This window comes from Ambystoma mexicanum, chromosome 5p (assembly GCF_040938575.1).
Source record: "Ambystoma mexicanum isolate Mex_15411 chromosome 5p, UKY_AmexF1_1, whole genome shotgun sequence".
NCBI lineage: Eukaryota > Metazoa > Chordata > Amphibia > Caudata > Ambystomatidae > Ambystoma > Ambystoma mexicanum.
Window position 1 is genome coordinate 209078731 of NC_090930.1, and position 22305 is coordinate 209101035.

The 22305-nt window shown below is 47.3% G+C and overlaps 1 protein-coding gene across 9 annotated transcripts in view; it reads right to left on the reverse strand.

Annotated features, from left to right (window-relative positions):
• Nucleotides 1–22305, reverse strand: part of LOC138480864 (phosphatidylinositol-binding clathrin assembly protein-like) — a 1856059-nt gene that overhangs the window by 511091 nt on the left and 1322663 nt on the right. For 7 of the 9 annotated variants that reach the window (XM_069612639.1, XM_069612642.1, XM_069612643.1 and 4 more), the window contains 2 exons: nt 11760–11891; nt 11636–11666 (listed from right to left, as the gene is read on the reverse strand). In XM_069612639.1, the coding sequence (XP_069468740.1) occupies nt 11636–11666; nt 11760–11891 (163 nt within the window). The remainder of the gene's footprint in view (nt 1–11635; nt 11667–11759; nt 11892–22305) is intronic. The other 2 variants (XM_069612640.1, XM_069612644.1) reach the window with 1 other exon arrangement.

Genomic DNA, 22305 nt, shown 5'->3' on the forward strand with positions numbered 1-22305 from the left:
TCCGTGCCCCAAACCAGGAGGCTTACCGAGGCCTATCATTGCAAAGATTCTTAGCTTCAAAGACCGCGACCTAATCCTCCGCCTCGCACGCGAGAAGGGAGAGCTCAGAATGGATTTGCAGGTGATCAGAATCTTTCCTGACTTTTCGACGGGAGTACATCAGGAGCGTCGCCAATTTCTTGGAGTGAAAAAGCTGCTCAGAGAGAGGAATATCCCTTACGCCATATTGTTCCCTGCGCGCCTGAAGTTCACTTTTAACAACAAATTGTATTTCTTCACGGTGTCATCGGAAGCGGTGAAGTTCATAGAAGCACATACAGGAGCATCCTCCTGCTGGTGACCTCATGGACAATGATTGCGCTCCAGGCCGGGCTTGTGACCTTTGCATATCTTAATCATATGTAAAATTGGAAACCTCTTTGGACATTAGCCTTAACTACAGTTAACCCTGTTTTCTATATTACCTTGCTACACAGCTTTGCCTGTATATGTGTCGCCTAGCATCTTGGGTTACACACCACTGAGCCAATGTGATACCGAACTATCTATCTTGTTCATACCAATTGTTATTAATGTTTAAAGGGCAACGCTCTCATGTCTCACTTACAGGACATTAAGTCCTGCTTACAGATGCGGGGTCAAGCACTACATGACCGCTAAAACTGCTTGTTTGTTAACGGAACAATTTTTGTTCCAAGCGTGGCAGTGCACGGCAATAGCGCACCCCACTGCGATTGCACTGTTCTCAGATACACCACTATTATGGGTTAGCCCCAGTTGGGCTTTTATACAGACTGGGCCAAGTTGGGTCAGGCTCAGCTGTACACAGGTAAGTGTGGGTGTTGGTCGCACTACTAATCTTGGGTTGGTGGTGAGGGTGGCAGGAGGGACTGGGATGTTACAAAAAAAGGCACACGAGGTTGCATGGCACAGCCGTGAGGGGGCACAAGCGCACTTTCAATGCCAACATTCGGAGCTCACGCGGTTGCTGGGATTGGGAGGTTCACTAGATGGGTGTTATGGGATTAAATGTTGCTCACTGAAATGTCTACGGTCATAATGTCCTGGAACGTCCGGGGATTGAGCAATCATACTAAGGCCCGTAAAATTATGGCCTATGCCAATAGGCATAGCTATAAAATACTATTTCTACAAGAAACACACTCTAATGGTCATATTTTAAGGACCATGGCACCGTCATGGGGCCGCGTCAGATACTTTACTTCCTACTCCACCCAATCCAGAGGTGTCCTCACGATGGTCCATAAATCTATTAAATGTATACCGCACTAGAGTTACACTGATCCCGGAGGGCGATATGTCATACTACACTGCACGCTGGTTAACAAGGAATATCTGCTTGTTAATACCTACTGCCCTAATGTGGACTCCCCTGACACGGTGGCCAACATATTACTTGGCTATGTAGGTAGCCGGATTATATGGGGGCAGGGGGTTCCTGGATCTCATTCTCGACACTGCTCTAGACAGAACTGGAACTGCTATCCGATCCTTATCTAGCGCTGCACGTAGGTTACATGGCCACGTCAGAACACTTAACATCTGTGATGTCTGGAGGACGCTATATCCCCAGCGGCGGGAATATACCTATTACTCATCAGTGCATGACAGCTCATCCAGGATAGACTGGTTACTTGTGTCATGTGAAATCATGGGCAGGGTTGAGGGGTACCGGATCTTACCTCGCACACTGTCAGACCATGGCCCTCATTACAACCTTGGCGGAGAACCATGGTGCTATTAGCACCATGGTCCATGCCGCTAAGGTTGCAATTCCGCCATGGTGGTTGGCGGACTTACCGCCCCATTCCGACCTTGGCGGGGCGGTAAGTCCCCAATCCCCATTTACCCTTCCCCATTCCCATTTTTGCCCCATAGGGCATAATGGGAGTGGGGAAGGCGTTAATTACGCCACCGTAAATTACGGTGGCGTAATTAACTCCATGGTCCCTTAGCGCCATGGATTTTAACACCTGCTAAAAGCAGGTGTTAAATCCGCCATGGCGCTAAGGGACCTCGTACTCAGGCGGTAAGGGTCGGCGCTGTTTACGCTGCCGTAAACCCCTTACCGCCTGGGTCGTAATGAGGCCCCATGCACCAATTACGCTGGGAATACTTGTCCCGACATTCAGTACCTGGCACTTTTAATCCGAAGCCCTCAAGGATATTGTGTTCAAGGCCGAAATACTGGCTGACATTGAATCCTTATTTGAGCACAATTCCTTACAGGCCACGTCTGCTGGGGTTCGGTGGGAAGCCTTCAAAGTGTACATTAGGGGTATGTCAATTTCAAGGGTAGCAGGTGTTCTGAAAACAATCAGAGCTGCCTTAAGCCAAAGTGAGGCAACTGGAGCTGCAGTCCCCCACTGGTGCTCACCCTGCCATACTTGCCCAGATGAGTGAAGAACTCCAGACATACAATGCACTGGCTACCAATGAAGTTCAATACTTTAGTCGCCCACAGGCCACCCGGAAATATGGTGATGGTGATGTGGATAGGCCGGGTAAAACACTAGCGGCACTGGTAAGAAGCGAATTTGGCCGGACCCAGATTACCTCCATCAAAGATGAGCAGGGCAACTCACAGTGGGCGGATCAACAAATCTTAGCCACATTCACTGAGTTTTACAGGTCTCTATACTCTCAGCCTGCTGAGCACACCGAACACATGCGTGAGCTCCTTGACCAGATCCCCACCACATGTATCTCCCCATTACCCGAGACCAGCTCGACTCTCCAATCACGCTGGACGAGATAGTTGTGGCTATCTCAGACTTGCCCAAAGGTAAAGTGCTGGACCCCGATGGGCTTGCCACGGAATTTTATCAGGAGCACACACTGTATTGGCCCCTAGGTTGTTCGAAGTTTGGGACAAATCACCCTGTGCCTCCATTCTCCCCCGCTCCTTGCGTGAAGCTGCCATCACAGTACTGCTCAAGCCTGGTAAGCCTGACGACGAATGTGGATCATATAGACCTCTTTCTCTTATGAACCTTGACACAAAAATATTTTTCCAAAATCATAGCGAATCGCTTCTTGCCCATCAGGATATACTTGGTCCATGAGGACCAGGCAGGCTTTGTTCCTGGGAGGTCCACCTCCCACAATATCAGGAGATTTTTTAATATAATGTCTCGCATTGACCAGGATGTGCACGCTGTGGCGGTCACCCTAGATGCTCAGAAGGCCTTCGATATGGTCTCATAGAGGTACATGTGGTTGGTGCTGGAGACAATGGGCGTTGGCCCAAACATGATTGGGTACATTAAATTGTTATATGCTTCCCCTGTGGCGCGGGTATGGGCTAATTCATTGACATCTAATCTATTCACGCTCTTCAGGGGAAAACGACAGGGATGCCCCTTCTCCCCGATCTTCTTTGCCCTAGTAATAGAACCAATGGCAGACTATGTCTGTGCACGTCATGCCTGTAAGGGAATAAGACTGAAGGATAACCCCGAAATTATATCCCTATATGCGGACGACGTACTATTATAACAGAGATCCCAATACCGATCTTGACCCCATACTCTGAGACATTACTCGCATTGGCACTCACTCCGGGTTTACAATTAACTACTCAAAATCTGAGATGTTCCCGCTCACTGGATCTACCCAACACCCCACTACCGAATACCCTCTTCGCTGGTCCCCGGATGATGTTAGATACTTGGGTGTTCATGTATCCCTAACCAAACCCACACTGTTTACCGAAAACTACTTGGCGGTGGCACAAACAGCTGAGACGAGAATCTTTCGGTGGTTTACTCTCCCATTGTCTATGGCTGGCCGGCTCTCCCTCATTAAAATGATCTTACTCCCTAAGCTTCTTTACATTTTTAGCAACATACTCGTATGGCCTGGGACTGAATACTTAGCCAAACTACACACACTATTTGCACAGTTCCTGTGGCACTCTTTTGCGGTGCGTAAGAAGTGGACCGACATGGTGCTTCCATACAAATATAGGGGATTTACGGCTCCTGATTTGACACTATACTGGACTGCGGCCCAAGCCCAGCACACCACCAACTGGTACCCTGGAATTGGAGGGGTTGGCGGCTGCTGGCATTAACATAATGTCCCTCATACTGCACCGGCATTATGCTCCCGACTCTCCTATTGATCCAATCAACACTACCCTTCGGGCCTGGACCCGTATGCTGCGCCCCACAACTGAGTCCTTCCCATATTATAAATGGCTTCCAGTGTGGGCCTTTCCTGGTCTGGAACCTACACATGACACTGCTCTGGCGCGACACTGGCGGGCTTTGGGATACCGGGCGCTATCTGACTTCTACCCTGATGTCAGGTTCATTGATCCCCAAACATGGAAACCAGGGCACACCAGAACAGCCTTGGAGACTCTCCAATACTACAGACTCTGGGCTGCATTTCGCAATAAATGGCCCCTGTTTCCAGACGAGCCCCCAAATAGCCCGGCGATTGCATACATCGCCAACTCGGGCGGCGCCCGTGGTGCTGTATCCTCGCTGTACAAGCTGCTACAAGACACCGGCCCAACGCGCTCTCTCAAGGCGCACGATGAATGGGCGGCGGAGTTGGGCTTGGAAATAACCGATCAGATTTGGGAAGAAATGTGTCTACACACTCAAAAGGTCTCCCTCAATTTCCGCTACCGCGCCATACAGTATAAATTATTAAATAGGCTCTATTATACCCCACATAAGATTTCACGGTTCATCCACACCACCATACACCCCTGCCCCCGTTGCGGGGCAGGAGGAAGCTGATCATTTACACTTGTTCTGGGCCTGCAACAAACTGCAGGAATTTTGGGAAAGTATCCTGGAAACACTCACTGTGATTACTGAGACTGATTGATCCCGATCCCCTAGCAGTCCTGTTTGGAGCATGGAGAACTGATGATGCCAGACACTTGGCTAAATTTCTGAACATAAGCTGCATGATAGACAAAAAGTGCATACGCCAGAGTTGGAAGAACTCCTCTCCCCCGGTCTTTCAGAAGTAGCTGCGCCTGCTCACCTGGTCTCGAAAGTGAGGAAGAATATCTGACCATGCTCCCCGCCCACTCCCGCCCCAAGAACATTTGGGTTGATTTCAATACATACCTTAACCTGGGTGGAGGAACACCCGGGTCGGGCTTGTCCCCTGCCCCACCAGGAACCACGTCTGCATCATGAACTCCCACACCCTCTCTTCTCATATGATTATATGTGGACGCTGCTGTGACTGCTGCATTGTAACCTATGCGCTGCTCCGAAGTTTGTCTATTGTATACATCTGATGCCTCATTGTATGTGCCTACTGTGTACCTCTGCCGTCAAAAATAAAAGTTTTTTGAAAAAAAGAATGTGTGATGGAGAACATTCTATGGCGTTGATCTGCAAAGACTGGCACCAAATGACGAATCTCTTCCACTTGTGGAAATAGCAGTGTCTGGTGTTAGGTTTACGTGATTCTTTCAGGATATCCATACACCGGTGTGGAAGATTAAGGTGACCGAACTCTGACTTCAGGAGCCATGCTTCTAGGTTCAAAGAGTGAGGCTGTGGGAGTATGGTTGTCCCCACCGCGCTGAGTCAACAGGTTGCCCTTGTACGGGAGCTTGATGGGATCGCATATCGCCAGCTTGCGTAGATATGGATACCATGGTTATCTCGCCCACATAGGAGCAACTAGGATGAGTATCATCTGATCCTTGTGCAGCTTGTTTACTATTCTGCTGATTAATGGAGTCGGGAGGAAAAGCGTAAGCAAATTTCCCTGACCAGCTCATCCATCTGGTTGGGGGAACCTGGATGCGAAGTCTGGGCATACCTTGTTTTCTCTTGAAGAGAACAAGTCTAGAGATGGGTAGCCCCAAAGAGAGAAGATGTGGTCTACCACGTCCATGTGTAATTGCCACTATGGTTCTTCTGGCAGAGGATCTCTGCTGAGAGAGTCTGCTAGAGTGTTGAGTACTCCTGGAACATGTTGGGAGGACAGGGACATCCCTCGTTTGAGTGCCCACTTCCATAATTTCTGAGCCAATTTGGACAGATTTGGAGTGTGTGCCTCCCTGCTTGTTGATATAGAACAATGAGGTGGTGCTGTCTGTTAGGACTTGTACTGACTGGTTTGTCAGGTTGTTTTCAAAGGCTTGTAGAGCTTTGAAAACTGCCAATAATTCCAGTAGATTGAAGTGTTTCTGTGCAGTCACTTGTGACCACAGGCCGTGTGCTGAAGGTAGTGGGCCCCCCCACTCGGAAAGTGACGCGTCTGTTGTGACAACCGCTTGTGCTTCCGGTTCATGGAAGGGCTTCCCTTTGAGCAGAAGTTCTGAACTAGTGTAGGTGAAACGGTCACTAGATCGTCCCACTGACCATTTGCCTGAGACCATTGTTTCGCCAACCATTCCTGCATTGGTTGCGTGCGCAGGTGCGCGTGGGGGACCAGGAAACCCACTGACCATTTGCCTGAGACCATTGTTTCGCCAACCATTCCTGCATTGGTCGCGTGCGCAGGAGCGCGTGGGGGACCAGGAACATGCACAATGCCATCACACCTAGCAGACGCATTGCTTTGCGTACGCTTATTTGGAGACCGGCTTGATACTGGGGTATTTGCCGAAGCATGTTTTGTACTCTTTCCATGGATAGGAAGGCTAAGCCTGTTTTTGTATCTAATACAGCTCCTAGGAACTGTTTCGATCTGTCTGGTACCAGACTTGACTTTTTCTCGTTTATTGAGAAGCCCAATTGGAAAAGGTGGTCTATTGTTCTTTGCGTGTTTAGCTTGCAAAGTTGGACGTTTTCTCCCGTGATCAGCCAGTCATCAAGGTAAGGGTACACTGGGATTGACTCCCTGCGCAGGAGGGCTGCCACCACAGCTAGTACCTTGGTGAATACCCTTGGAACCAAGGCTATCCCGAAGGGCAGCACTTTGAACTGGTAGTGCTGGTCTGCTACTTTGAATCGCAAGAATCTTCTGTGCGCTGTGAACATTGAAATATGAAAATAAGCATCTTTCATGTCCAATGTTCCCATGTAATCCCCCCGCTTTAACAGAGGGATTACTTCTTGTAGTGTTGTCATGCGAAATTGTGGCTCGAAAAACTTGTTTGCAGGGCGCAGGTCTAGTACTGGGCGCATGGTGAGATCTTTCTTTGGAACATGGAAGTACGTTGAATAAATACCCTTGTTTACCTCTTCGTATGGCACAATCTCTATGGCATCCTGAGGAGTAGGGCCTTGACTTCCTCCACCAGGATGAGTTGTTCTTCCTGTGATGGTCTTTTCTGTCGTGGGGGGAGGTTTGATGGTCTTCTGTGAAATTCTATACAATAACCTCCTGTTACTGTTAACAACACCAACTTTTCTGATGTTATCTCCTCCCATACATTGGTGAAATGAGATATTCGTCTGACTGGGGAAGGATGGGAGGGGACACGTAGCGGGATGTCATTGTTTGGAGGGTGTTCCTCCACCTCTGGTGGGGGAACCTCTCCCTCTTCCGCGGCCCCTGCATTGGCTCTTGGGACGCCTGTTGATTAGTGTTCCACAAGGAACCTTGGCTTTGACTGTATCCGGAGCATCTTTGGGTGTTTTGGCCATGAAAACGTCAAAATTATTGCCACCTTTTTGGTTGGTTTGTTTGTTTGTCAGTTGGCCAAGGGATTGGAGTGTCTCGTACTCCTCCTTGGCAGACTTTAGAGCGTCATCAACTGCCTTAAACACATTCGGCTCAACGGGCATGTTGATTAAAGTGGCTTGTGTGTCTAGTTTAAACCATCCTGAAACGCCACGTCTAAGCCAGGCGTGGCGTTTCAGGATGGTGGCTTCAGCGATAACGCGTCCTGCGTTATCCGCTGCATCAAAGTTGTCCTTTAGGAGGACTCCAGCTGTTGCTCTGCCATAGGCTGCCAGAAGGGAGAGTTTAGCCTTAAGTGGTTCTGGTGCTGACTCAGCAAGGGCTGTAACCTCGTCCCACTTTGTGCAGTCGTAGCTAGCTAGTAATGTGGAGTTGTTCGCTATTCGTGCTTGATACTCTGCGGAAGATGCTATCTTCCGTCCCAGTGTATACAGTTTTTTGCTCTCTTTATCCGGAGGAGCGTCAGAAGAGGCCAACTGGGGACCTGCTCTCTTCCGTGTAGTGGTTATTACCAGAGAGTCTGGTCGAAGTTGGTAAGGGTCGGAAGGCGAGAGCTTTTCAATTCTTGGGTTTACCATCCTGGTTTCATTCGGCATCTCTAAAAAGGGCTGTATCCTTCTCTGGACTGACTTGAGTAGTGGGATAAACTGGGTAGCCGGTCTCTTGACGCCAAAGATATTTTCGGCGAAATGCTTATCTTGTTGGATTTCCTGAGTTTCAATCACAAAATGTTCAGCAGCCTTAAGTAATATGTCATTGAGTAGGGGCTGGTTGTCAATTGGTGTGTCGGGTAGGGAAGGGTCCTGCAGGACTGGAGAGTCCATTGCAAAGACTACTGACTCAGTGTCATCTTGATCATCTTCTCCACCCACGTCGTAACCCTCGACATCCTCAGAGGTTGTCCTCGTCTATATATTCATCTTCTCCTGCATCAGGGTCGTACAGATCCGAGGCGTTTTGTAGGGTGGTATATCATACAGTTCCTCTGTGGGGAAGAGACCTTTTCTTTGGTGATAGAGCAGACAATTTAGACTGAGCAAGCACATGTGGTGTCAGAGCAAGACGCAGGGGCAGTAGGCGGAGTGTTTGCTAGACTTTGCAGAGCATGTGAGTGCTCTTCGAAAGAAATTGCAAGGCATGCCATGCGTCCCATAACCCTATCTATCTCTTGTGCAGTCCATGTAGCTGAACTGGGGATAATCCCTGGGTAGGTAGGGGCATGTGCAGTGGTAGATCGAATTGATAGGATCTCTTCTGTAATGTTTTGAACCGGAATACTATCAGGTTTTGGGGTAGGATACTATTCTGTAGGCTTGTCCCTTCTGTCCCCTGTGTGCCTGTCTTTATGAGAGGGACTGGACTTGTCCTTATGATCCCTGCTCTTGGAAGATGATTTACTAGAGCTAGGGGTCGAGGTAGGGGTTCTGGGGGGTCTGTTTTTGAGTCGAAAAGGAAATTCCTGACTATTTGCTATTTCCCCCAGATGTAGGTCGAATTTTGACTACGGGAACGTGCTTGGCGGCGTCTCTCGACGGTGCGAGGCCCGGCGAGGGAGTTTTGAATCTGGCATCCTTTGTCTTTGCGGGCTTGTCATGAGATGGCCGCTCGGGGCGCTCAAAGGACCATGAATAGCAGATTTGCCCTTCACCATCAACTCACGGCATGCGATTTCAGAGGCATTGCCGTGAGGAGTGTGGTGCCCTTGCCGCCGGGTGTCTTCCCCATAACAGGACAGCTGGCCTGTCTATCAGGGTCGGGGGCTGGCACTGGGGAACGGCGAAGTTCTCAGTCACCCTCGCCATCTGAAAGGACTGCGTCGCTGGGTGGTCCTTCACCCATGGCGGCCTCGTCCTGCATGGCGTGATGGGCCCAACGTTTTATCCGTGTGTCTTTGAGGGTCTTGGGTCAGAGCAGCTTACAGGCCCGACAATGAGCCTTGTCGTGGTCTCTATGTAACCAAAGGTTGAACACCCTGTGCTTATCGACCTACGTGTATTTCTTATTACAAGAGGGGCAGAATTTAAACAGAGTACGCTCCATATTGGGGGCAGGCAGCTGGGCGAACCAGGGAAGGGGTCAGAAAATACATGGTGTTATGACCACCCCCACTCTCCCTTCTGTTAGGCCGAGGCCGAAGGGCCTTCCAAGGCCTGGGTGTCGCCATCGAAATCTCCGTCTAACGGTCCGTCTCGTAGTCTTCCTGAAGGCTTCACCGCCTCGAGGCACAGCGTTGGTAAAGGAGAGAAAGATATACTATCTTATAATATTTATAAAGTGCAATGGCGTAAGCCGAAATTGCACTCCGCTTCTATGCGACCACTCACGATGGCAGAAAAAACAATCTGAGGGACCTACACGCATGAGGGATTATGGGTACAGGGGACGTCACAATAGGGATAGTATTACTGGCACGCCCTATTCAACATCCATTTTCGAGTTTAAGTGTTATTTGATGATCACCTGTTTGTTTCATGTTCTAGTGTATCTTTTGGGCCTAGAATAAATATTGTATTTTTGTACTCCCTGTCTGAATTGAATTATTGTGCGCTTCACTGTGTGGCTCATTGCAGACCCCTGACTCCACTTTCACTCTCCTAAGAACAGCCCTGGATGCTCCCCATTGCTACCTTGATTGGATTTTTGGCAAACCTCTCAGAGTTGCCCTGTTCACTACAAGTAGGGTAGCCTCCCAAAATCTATCCAGCAGGCCAGACTCAAAAAATCTATTGCAACAGTGAGCACACTATTTGTGCCCTACAAGGAAGGCAGTTCTACTGCTTTATCTGGGAGAGGATTCTGCTTTGATCCATGCAAGTTGTACAGTTTTTCTGGCATGGAAGTGTGCCTAATCTGGTCTGCAATTTGAAACCTCTCACAGTCTGCTTGGAGGTTCCAGATCCCTTTGCAGCCTTGTCGCTGGATTCCATTAGAATAGCCAAAGGAGCAGCACTGGCTTCACCGTTTATGATCCCTTAAGAAAGGCGCTTTTTGTTTTAGATAATCCCCTTGGTTCCAGTCCTTTGGAAACAAACATTTTCCAAACCAGAGTTAAGAGACTTCCATCGATTACTCTAGGCACTGTTATTCATACCAGAACTTACCATGTATTTTTAATGTGGCACAAGATGAAAAATAATTGTTGCATGATTTTTCAACAAGAGAAAAATACCCTCTCTAATTGGCTCCCTTGGAAGTCACCAGAAGTCAAGGGGAACTAAATTGAACTATGTGTAATGTTTTCCAATGTATTATTATTTGATTGCTGTCTAATTCACTTGCGGTTTGTTTCATTATTGCTATGTGGAATGTTCCCGATTCTTCCATTTTGGTTTTAGATTGATACATACTTGTATTTTGCTATTAGAATTCTGGACTGACTTCATCGTCTCTTTATTACTCCCTTGCATGCCACCAAAGATGTCTCCACCTTATCTACTCTACCAAGAGTTACCCACATGACACTCATATTACGCAGAAGTCTAGAATCCCCCAGCTCTCATGAACTTGCACTAATCCTCATACAAGTAGTTATGTAGAACACCCAAGCTTACACAGTTACAGCACAAAAAGGATACATATACAATTGAAAAGAAAATGCCAGGAAGCACACAACAAAGTGTCTGTGCTACATAACAAATCCTCTGGCCTTCTGAAAACTAGCACTCGGTGAAAACCCAAACAAACATTCTCACCTACACACAGGCAACGTTAGCTCTGGCCTGCCACAGAAAGTCAAATGTCTGCATTGCACCCTAAACCCACCAACAACTTGCTTTTTATTGAAGAACCCAAAGCACCAAGGGGCCATGCAAACGGCAGAAGCAGAGCGATAAAATCCAGTAACATTATACTTAAGCATATTGTAAACCGGATCTCACCTAGTTCTATGAAAATGCTAGGGAGTCTTTTGTTGCAATTTTATGTTCATGCACCTCTCAAATAGCAAACAAACAAAAAAATACTGGAGAAAGGTCAATATAAAAACGTCTAGCCAACTTACTTTTTGGATGGCGTTCCACCAAAGCTCAAGTCTGGGTAAAAAAGATAAATGAATAAAGGAATCATCAATCTGCAATGCAAGAATATCATAATAAACATAAAATGCCTTTTTTTTTTAAACTTACTGCCTACTAGATTAGCCAAGGATGAATCAAGATCGTTGGCTAAGAATTTTCCACTCTGTTGGTTGATCATAACAGACCTTTGGCCTTGCATCTGTAACGTTGGATGTAACACATCTTCTACTGAATAAAATCCTTAAATTGAGAAAGAAAAACAATGCGATTAATACATTGAACAGGAATAATGCTTTAACTACTTGATCAAGAGTTGAACATAGCTGATTATCAAGCAAGCTGACAAAGGGGGCGAAATTGTTGTCTGAACAGTATCTAACAATGTTTATGCTACTGTTGGAGGACAGGACAAATTATGTCAAACTGAACAAGGAGCCAACAATAGAAATCAAACAATTGATCTTAAAGACCACAACATTGGTTATAATCGACAATGGATTATAAAAGGAAGAGTTGTAATACTTTAAGAAAACAAAAGTCAAAATTCCGGCTTTCTATGCTATACCCAAGGTGCATACAAATCTTGATAACCAACTGGGTATGTCCATAGTCTAAGGCTGCTGGTCCATTTTGGATTGTGCATGTTTGATTGTTTTTTGAAGCCTTTGAGCTTACAAACAACTACCTACTTGAGGGGTACCATGTCCATGATTGATATTTAAGTAAACACACCCTTTGAATCCACCAAACTAGTTACAATGAACATCAAGGCACTGTACACAAGTATCCTTCAGGGCAGTGCCCTTTAATGTATGAGAATATCTCTGATTGATCCTTTGGGTGAACTACAACAACCCTGGCCTCCTGGCAATAGGAACCCAACCTTTGGTAGAAGTCTGTACTACACAGGTTGGTAGTGTGGTCGAGTAGCCAGGCTTATCACTAGAGGGGTCAATGTGAGCTGTAGGGGAGTTACACAGGGGAGTTACACAGAGATTTACAGTGGCAAGTGTTCAAATAAACACTTACACAAAAGGTTTCTTGAATAAAGAATTATTAATTTATTTAACAGTCAGTTGGAGTAAGCCTTTTTCAGAAGGGGGCAATATAAAGTAACACAAATATACTTCAAAATACACACTCTTAGTTTTCTAAATCAGCAAATACCCATTTGGGATGGCATACAGACACTTCCTACACCCGCAGGTGACTTCAATAGTTAGGGTGCTGTTGACATTAATATATCACTGTTGCATTTCGAATATTCTTGAGAGGAGTATCAAAAAAGAGAGAGGTCAGAATAAAACAAGTATTCACACAGTTATTCTTAAGCAGGTAAGTACTTTCAAAATAACCAGCCAATGCAAAGTCAGTAAACACTTTGATGGAAGGAAGGCAAAACACATAAGCAGAAGAAAGAAGAGTCATTCAGGGAGTTAGCCCAGCCAATGTTAAGTAGCACAAGTCAAGGTGAGCTGAAGCACTTCTTGCAGGTAAGTAGGAAGTCTTTCACAATGTTTAAAAAGTCTTTGTAGGATAGTAGAAATCCATGTAGGGCCACAAGCTGATTAGGCTTGTGAGGTAAAGAAGCTGTAAGCAACTCTACAGATGCAACTGAGACAAGTCTCCGAGTACAAGCAAGGGGACACAACAAGAGTTAAGTTCTCAGACTTTTCAGTACCTTTATGTTGAAGAAAAGTGCAGCAAATGGCTCCTGTTCCTGTGCAGCTCTGCAGATCCTGGTGTTCCTGGGCATCAGTTGTGGGGACAAGAGGGAGGAATTCTGGGGACTCCTGCACTGCAACGGGACGGTCACTGATCGCAACTGGCAATCTTCAAACAAGTGGCACTTCTGTGTTTCAGCTCCTCACAACTACCGCAAATCGCAACATTGTGGTTCCTGGCTGTTGAGATGGGCTTTCCTTGCATCTGGGACCCGCACTCTATTGAGGGGGCTCAGGCTCGGTCAGTCCTGCTGCCTGGGAGTCCGGAGAATCTTCCTGCAGCTCTTGGCCACGCCAAGTAACGCACACAATCTGCTGTTCCACTCCCTGGCTATTCGGTTCCAGCAGCAACTGCATCGGAATTTCAACCAGCTCCGAGAGGATGCCCAGGTGGCTTACTTTGGAGTTGATTGGTCCCACCAACTCAAAGGGAAAGGATGTCCTTGCAGGAGCTTCTCTGTCGATACGAATTCGGAGTTTCATCACAGCAGTAGGGCTTCACCGGGCAAACCAACGGTCCAGGAGTTGAAGCAGGCATCCTCTTCCAAGTTCTTCTTCAGATTCCTTCATCCAGTGGTCAACTCTGCCTTCCAAGCCAAAAAGCCTCACCTTTTATGCAGGTTTCTCCCATTCATTCCAGCCGGTCAGTCACCCAGCAGGGAGGCTGTCCTTGCCGGACAGCCAGCTGGCGAATTACCCAAGAGTGCATTCCTGTCTCCTAGGAGACTAAGCACAGGGAGTTTCGGGCACCTCCTTCGCTTCCTGCTGCCGCCAGACACCCTGGAGCCAGAGGCGGGCTTCACTCATGCAGGATAGAGTTCCAGTCAACTTTATTGTTAAATTATTAGATATTGTGCTCACCAAAAACATTTTCATGGTCAATGACACAGTCTACCTCCAAATTTGCAGCACTGCTACGGAGGCAGCCAATCCCTTTTGACACCAGATGAGCCGATGGAAAAGGTACATTGACTGTTTTTTTTATCTGGCGAGGAGACTCCCAGAATTCCACACATGCCTCAATGGATGTACCACACAGATTCACACTTTAAACTAGGATTCATATTTGTCAATTTTCTTGATTTAATTATCAAAGATATAGGAAGGAACCTCACATATAGCCTGTACAAAAAGAGCAGCGACAGGAATACTGACTGTGATTGTTCATAAGTATTGCGTTGGTCTATGCGTTTCCTCCTTTGCATACAAAATATGTGCACTTGATACAGCTTAACCGTTCCTCATTTCCAAGCAGTAAAGACTGCTACAGAACAAGTACTGACTTGTTACGTATGGTATTAATGCAACCTCTCTTGTGCTTGAATGCCACTGAGCCCTGTCAGTGTAAGACTGCATTTCGCTCCACTTGCCAAGCAGTAAAGACTGCACCACCACATGCTTGGAACCGTGGCACTGGAACGCTTCTTGGGCGGACACACCTGGATCTGAGACTCATTGTGTATCTTGCCCTAGACATTATTGTCATTTTCTTACCGATGCACGCTTCTCAGCATCAGCTGCAGCATGGTTCATTTCTAGCTACGTGAATTGTAGCTCCATAGGACTACATTACCCAGCACCATCACCGGCTCTCTTATCCACGTCAGTGGCAAGTTAGCGCCGGCATGTTTGGAGAGGCCGGTTAGTGCAAGGTTGGTGAAGGTTACACCCAAAACTTGCCGCCCGAGGTTTTCTAACCCAACCTCTAGTCCCCATTCAGAAACTCGCTGTACCCTTCTGCGTTACCTACCGCCAGTTGGCACGTGGGCACAGCATGTCTGCTCCATTCATAAATCGCTGTCAAGCAAAGCGTGCTGCAATTCTAGCAAAATCTCTCTCCCCAGAATTCCGCCCGTCTCTACCAATGACACCTCTCCGGGGAACTCTCCACATGAAATAAACAACACGACTAATCATAATCTGGACATCTGCGCCAGACAAATGCTACCCCAAGCTAACCTTTGCACCGGTACCGCAAACAAACTCAGTCAAAAGGTTAAACGCACAAGCACCTATCCCACCTAATGAGTACCCTGATCAGGCTGCTTCCACTCCATTACAAAATTCTCAGTCTAATCATCAAATCGCCATGACATCATCACCTTCCCTTACCTTAAATTGAGGTAACAACTCTGAGATAACCCCACCCCAAAACTCCTTCACCATCTCCCTCTTAATTTCCCGGTCAGCATGCTTACATGACGTTGCGATTGCTGACTAAATCTCCATGCATAAGCCTGACATGTTTGCAGCAACTGAAATATGGCTGCTTGAAACTGCTCAAATATCTGCTAATGACACCAACCCCGAAGGATCTAAAATCTACAGAGCTGACAGCATTGGGAAAAGAGGTGGTGCTGTCGCACTCATTGTAAAATAACACCTTGATTGTCATTCTATGTGCCATATTTAAAAGGGATGCGAAAAATCTAATCCTTAAGATGAAAGTCAACCATAATGTTTCATGACTTCACTCCTCTTGTACAGACCACTACATTCTTCACCATTGTTCGAGGAACTCCTCCTCGCTTTATTGAATAACAGCATAAAAGCCAACTCACCCGTAATTGTACTCAGTAATTTCAATCTTTGGGCCAATGATCCTAGTGACTCCAAAGCATCATCTTTACTATCGGTCCTTGAAGCCATTGGCTTCTCCCAATTGGTTAAAACCCAGGCGCACCAAGGTGGTCATACCCTTGACTGGATCCTGACCCAAAAAACATACCTACCATCAATATTCATTCGCAAACAATGTCCTTGGTCTGACCACTCTATAATTAACTTCGACACATTGCTACCCAAGAATCCCCTCAAACTCAACAGTAATACATGGACTGAGATCAGATGTAGGAACCTGAAAAACATCTTGCCTACTGATGTCTCCACTCTCCTCTCTATAAGAGTAGGCATGAGAAAACAATTTTACAACCCTACTGATTTGGTATGGCACCTCTCCAAAGCTATTGAGACCACTATTGACACTCTAGATCCAGAAAAGACAAAGAAACTTAAAACTGAAACACCCAAAAAATCCTGATTTGGTGAGATCATCGAATCAAGAAAAATGAATGATAATAGCACTAGTGCATGAATGGTGTAAAAGTCCAGATCCCCTTACTATAGGTAGATATAAAGACGCTGCCCACACTTATAAAAATACTATTACTGAAGCCAAGATAAAAAACTATAACCTTCATATCGACAAAGCTAAATGCTCATCTAATGAATTATCCAAGATCCTCAAAGAATTTGAAAACCACACCTCACCTTTCCCAGCGGTTATTAAAGACTCAGCTTGGTGCCAGACAGTCCAAGATGATTCCTGACTAAAACCACTGGTCACCAACTGAATTTTGATAATCAACTGAACTGCCAGTTGGCTGAAAAAATAAAACAACCTCCTTGAACCCCTTTGCTAAATGTCCCCCTACTCCATCTACCCCCAACTTCGAATTTCATTACTGCACTGAAATGGAAGTTCACAACATCATCATGATCCTCAAATCCACTACATGTGCAGGAGACCCTTGTCCCACCGACTTCCTGAAGGAATTCTTAGCTGTCTGTACCCCGTGGATTATCAGGATGATTAAGATGTCCTTCAGGGATTGCATGATACCTGCCTCTCTGAAGGAAGCCTCGATAACTCCCCTACTTAAAAAGAATTCCCTGGACTTGGCCGTAGCAAAAAATTACCGACCAATAACCAATGTGCCATACTTACTGAAAATCAATCTACAGAGTTGCATACTCGCAACTAGAAAACCTTGTGGAGGGGAACTCGCGCTTGGGTATCCACCAATCCGGATTCAGAGCGCAAAATGGAAATTAAACAGAACTTTTGGACCTCAAATCCAACATCTCATGTATCCTAGAGAAAGGTCACCCAGCGCTCTTAATGCTGTTGGATTTTCTGCTGCATTTGACCTTATTGACCATGAGCTTCTACATGAAAGATTGATAAACATCAAGTGCTCAGAAAAGGCAGCCCATTGGATCTCATCCTTTCTCGGTACAAGAGCATTAAGGGTGACCATTGAGAAAGCAGAAGCCTCTCCCACCCTCTCCATGTGTGGTGTTCCACAAGGATCGTGCCTTTCCCGACCTTATTTAACATATACACAAGACTACTCCTCGACCTTGTTGATGGTCTCAGGGTCCAACATGCATACTACGCAGATGACACACAGGTCCTCTTCGAGCTGACTGGTTCTTACACCACTGGCGTCAAAATTGTGAACAACATCTACAACGAAATCCAAACATGGATTGCCTGCAATTCTCTCACTCTGAATAACGAGAAAACCAAGCTATTCATCCTCGACTCCGGCCCTCATTTAAAAGAATTACACTAGGTACTCCCATTTCTCCATCATGGGTATCCAGATTCCCATCAGTAAGTCAGTGAAAACCTTAGGTGTCACTCTGGATTCTGAATTATCTGCGGTTATGTCCCTACACCTCTCCACCACATCAAGGCCCTACCTTATCATCAAAAACAGATCCCTTCTGGACAGCCCGTTAACTTGTGGTGAGACTACTGCAATAGCCTTATCAGCCCTTCTCAAACCAATCTTACCTGCATGCAAACCATACAGCAGGGTGCCGTTAGGGCCATTTATGGCTAAGCCAAGAGTGACCATGTATCGGATTTCAGAAAAAAGCACCACTAGCTTCCAGTTAAACAAAGCATCAGGCATAAGATCCTATCCCTGACCTAAAAATGCCAGAACTCTGCGGCCACACAATACCTGGAAAGAAGGTTTTACCTCCTCCAATCTACAAGAGTTCTGCATCCTCATGACACCAACTTACTGTGCCAACCTTGTTTTTGTCTAAAAAAAAGGTTCAGAGGCACAAGCTTTGAAGTGTGGGCACCTCAAGAGTGGAATCCTCTTCCCCATCCCATGTAAATCTTCGTCCTCTTTGTCAGTCTTCAAAAAGACCATTAAAACCTGCTTCTTTAACTCAGAGGATTAGGAATATCCCTACCTAACTTCTTAACTCCCTCCTGAACCACATGACCCCCGCTGATTGACTGTCTTCTCTGTGCACCACCCAAGTTGATTGTTTCTTTTTATGAGCGCTCTGAGGCATACCGGCATGCAGCGCTCAATAAGAATAAAAAAGTTAAATAAATATGCTCCTCCACTTTTCCAGTTACCACCCAATGAGCCTCAAAAAACAACCTATCTTGTCCCTCCAGAGAAGGCTGGCAGCGTCATTCCAGAGGGTTAATGGAGAGCTGGGCTTATCAGATTCTCATAGCCCACAACCTGGCGGGGGATGCTTGCTTCACTTGCTTTTCAAAGTCCCACATGCCGCTTTCCAGAATTGACTACATCGTGGTAGACTCCGCCCTACGGGAGCTGGTCCGTGATTCTGGAGTGGAGGTGGTTCCTTGGTCGGACCATGACTTGGTTAGGTTTGGGCTGGGAATCCCTCCTCCTCCCTCCTCGAAGCCCCGTTGGCAGTGTAATGATCTTTTGCTGCAAGACGACGAGTTGAGGCAATCACTCCTGGCCGCCATCAAATACTTTTTTGCTATGACAATGGGGAGGTTGGCGTTATGGGGATCTGGGAGGCCTTCAAAGTTACCATTCGGGGTACTCTTATGGAGATGGGGGTCGAGGTGTAAGGAGAGGGGCCGCGAGGAGCAGAAGCTGCGGGAGAAAATAGCTGCTATTCAGCCGGAGGGGAAGCTGAGGTCACAAATGTTCCCGGGCAGGTGGGAGGAATTGCAGCAACTCAAATAGAAGCTCGCTGCCCTCCTCGTGGGCCAGACGGAAAGGAAGCTTGCTTTCCTTAAGCAGAAATACATGGAGAAGGGAGAGAAAGCTGACAGGATACTAGGCTGGAGGCTTAAGGAACGTCAAATTAGCAGGAAAGTGAAATCGCTTCGGTCACCAGAGGGGAGTTGCTTCTTAGTGATGATTCCATTGTAGGCCATTTCAGGCTGCTTTATTAAGAGTTATACTCTTCGGAATGCTCCGGGGACAACTCTATAGTGGACAGGTTCTTAGATTCCCTTCCGGTTCCCCGTCTGCTCCCCGAGAAGGCCTGCCCCCTGGAGCTTCCCATCTCCTTGCAGGAAGTGATAGAGACAATCTCTTCTCTAAAGAGTGGGGCAGCTCCAGGAGACAATGGCTTCCCGGTTCGGTTCTATAAATCTTTTTGATCTACACTGGCCCGTTTCATGGCCAGAATGTTCAACGCTGCCCTGGACTCGGGGACCCTCCCGCAATCCATGATGTCCGCTCTCATCGTGGTGCTTCCTAAAGAGGGGAAGGACCCTTCCCTTTGTCAGTCATATCGCCCTATCTCCCTCCTCAACACAGATGTTAAAATCTTGGCCAAACCTTTGGCCAATAGGCTGGCTAGGCTTCTTCCGTCCCTGGACCATGTGGATCAAGTTGGCCTCATTCCCGGCCGGCAGGGTTCAGACAATGTGAGGGAAATGCTGGACCTTCTATACGAAGCCAAGAAGCAGCACCTATAGGGTTATATTCTGTCTCTGGACTCAGAGAAGGCCTTCGACTGCCTCAAATGGCCTTGTATGGGGAAGGTGCTTTGAAAAATGGGGCTTGGGGAGAGGTTCTGTGGCTGGATCTCAGCGTTATATAATGGTCTTATGGCTAGGGTTCAGGTTAATGGGTGCACCTCGGTATCTTTCCCTTTTTCTATAGTTACTCGCCAGGGTTGTCGTCTGTCCCCCCCCCCTATTATATGCGCTGGCGATAGAGCCTCTAGCTATCGCGATCCGGGCGGACGGGGGAATCGAGGTGGTTCAGAGTGGGGAATGCGTTTTTAAGTTGTTAATGTTCGCTGACTACATATTAGCTTATCTGGCTGATCTTTTGGACTCGCTCCCCCGGTTGCTTGACCTCATTGGCTTCTTTGGCTAATTTTCAGGGCTTTAAATTAATGTGCACAAGTCTTGTATAATGTCGATGGGCGATTGGGACCGCGATGCCGAGGGAAGAACAGAAGTGCAGGGAATCAGAGTTGAACGGGTAGCTATTCCCTACTTAGGGACTCTCATTCCTAGGGACTTGGGCCGGGTATTTGACCTCAACTTTCCTCCGCTCTTAGCAAAAATAAGTAACGACCTTACTCGCTGGACCCCCCCTCACCCTGTCCTGGTTTGGGCGTATGACCACAGTCAAAATGAATGTTCTGGCCCGGGTCCTTTACCTTTTCGCGACCCTTCCCACCCCCGTCCCAGAGGCCTGTTTCGAGACGCTGCAATCCCGGCTCCTCCGCTTTATCTGGAATGGCAAGAGGGCGAGAATTAAATTCTCCACTTTGTCCCTTCCTAGGTCCCAAGGAGGCTTTGGGCTCCCCGACTTCAGGTTATACTATAAGGCTGCACAGCTACGGGTGATGCTGGAATCAACTGGGAACCTATTTGACCTTCCTGGAGAATAGCCACTCCCACCCAAAAGAAGTTAGAGACCGCTTGTGGACCCCACCCAAACTCCTTCCAAGGATCCTTAAGACCCACCCGACCCTGGCGGTCTTGTGGGAGTCCTGGAGTCCAAACAAGGAAAACAAACGCCTCTCTTCTTGGCCACCTCCCTTATCATTATGGGGGCCTCCTTTTGACCTCGGCTCAAGGGGCTTTCGGGACTCTCAAGGGTGGTCGGATACAGTTGGAGAGGACAGCGCAACTTTTCCGTGAGGGCACTTTCATTGATTATGATCATCTTTCTGAGGCCATGGGGGAAAAGTCCCCCACTGTTTTTGAATATCTTCGCCTGAAGGGGCTTTTTACCAACTCCAAATTGCTTGCCGATCTGACTCGACCCCTCACCCCTTTCGAAAGGATTTTTGTGGAATCCAGTTCCAGGAAGGGCTCCCTCCCCAAAATATATAACGCCCTTAACACAGCTAACCTAGAGAGCAGACAGTCATTTAAAAGAGTCTGGGAGGAAAGGCTGTGTGTTCCCCTGGAGGAGTCAACATGAAGGGAGGTCTTTAAATACCTCCGCCATGGAGCATAGTTTAAAGGTGCTGCATTCTTGGCACCGCCCTCCCGCTGTCCTGTCCAGAATGTTTGCAGGAGTCCCCCCAACGTGCCCCAGATCGTGTTTGCAGCGAGGCACCTGGTACCACATGTGGTGGGACTGCCCAATCATCCGGGTGTTATGGTCCGAACTGCTCAGATGGATTAAAGATATAGTTGGTGTATGTCCGTCCCTCAATCCCCTTGAGGTGCTCCTGGGTACGCCTATGCCCGATGCTGATCAGTCGGCTTTTCCTAGAGTGTTGGTGGCTATGTTGAGGGCGGGGAGGCTTGCCCTCGCCCAGAAGTGGAAGTGTGCAACCGCACCCACCAAATCAGACTGGCTCAGCAAGTTATGGGCAATCCTTACTTATGAAAAACTTGCCGCAATGGCCAACAATGCTTTGTCTACTTTTGTGCAAGACTGGATGGGGGTTCTTCTAAATGAACAATGTGAAGCTATGAGACTTTGACGACGGGGGGGGGGGGAGGTTACGCTCTTTTCTGATTGGTGCGCTTTTACTGGATTGGGTCCTTTTACCTAGTTTCTTGGATAGTGGTTTGTTCCTCACGTAGTCAGCCACCGCGATTTTCATTGTTTAGTAATAGGAGTTCAACCTTTTTCCTGGTGCTCTGTACGTCCGCTGCCCATGGGGGCCTGGTAAGTTTATGTGCGGGTGGGAGGCGGCAAAGGGGGGAAAGTTTGACATGTTTCACCTGCAGCCGTTTTGGCATGTATATGCCAGGATTGTCTGGTTCTGCTGTCATGTTTATAACTGCTCAATAAAAACAAAGTTGAAAAAAATAAAAACAACCTATCATATGGGCAGTAGCTCTGCATTTGGAGGAACTGCACAGACCTGCAGGATTATTATACCCATGCAGACATGCTAGCGGAGAGGCTTAGCGCCAGAGGGTATCC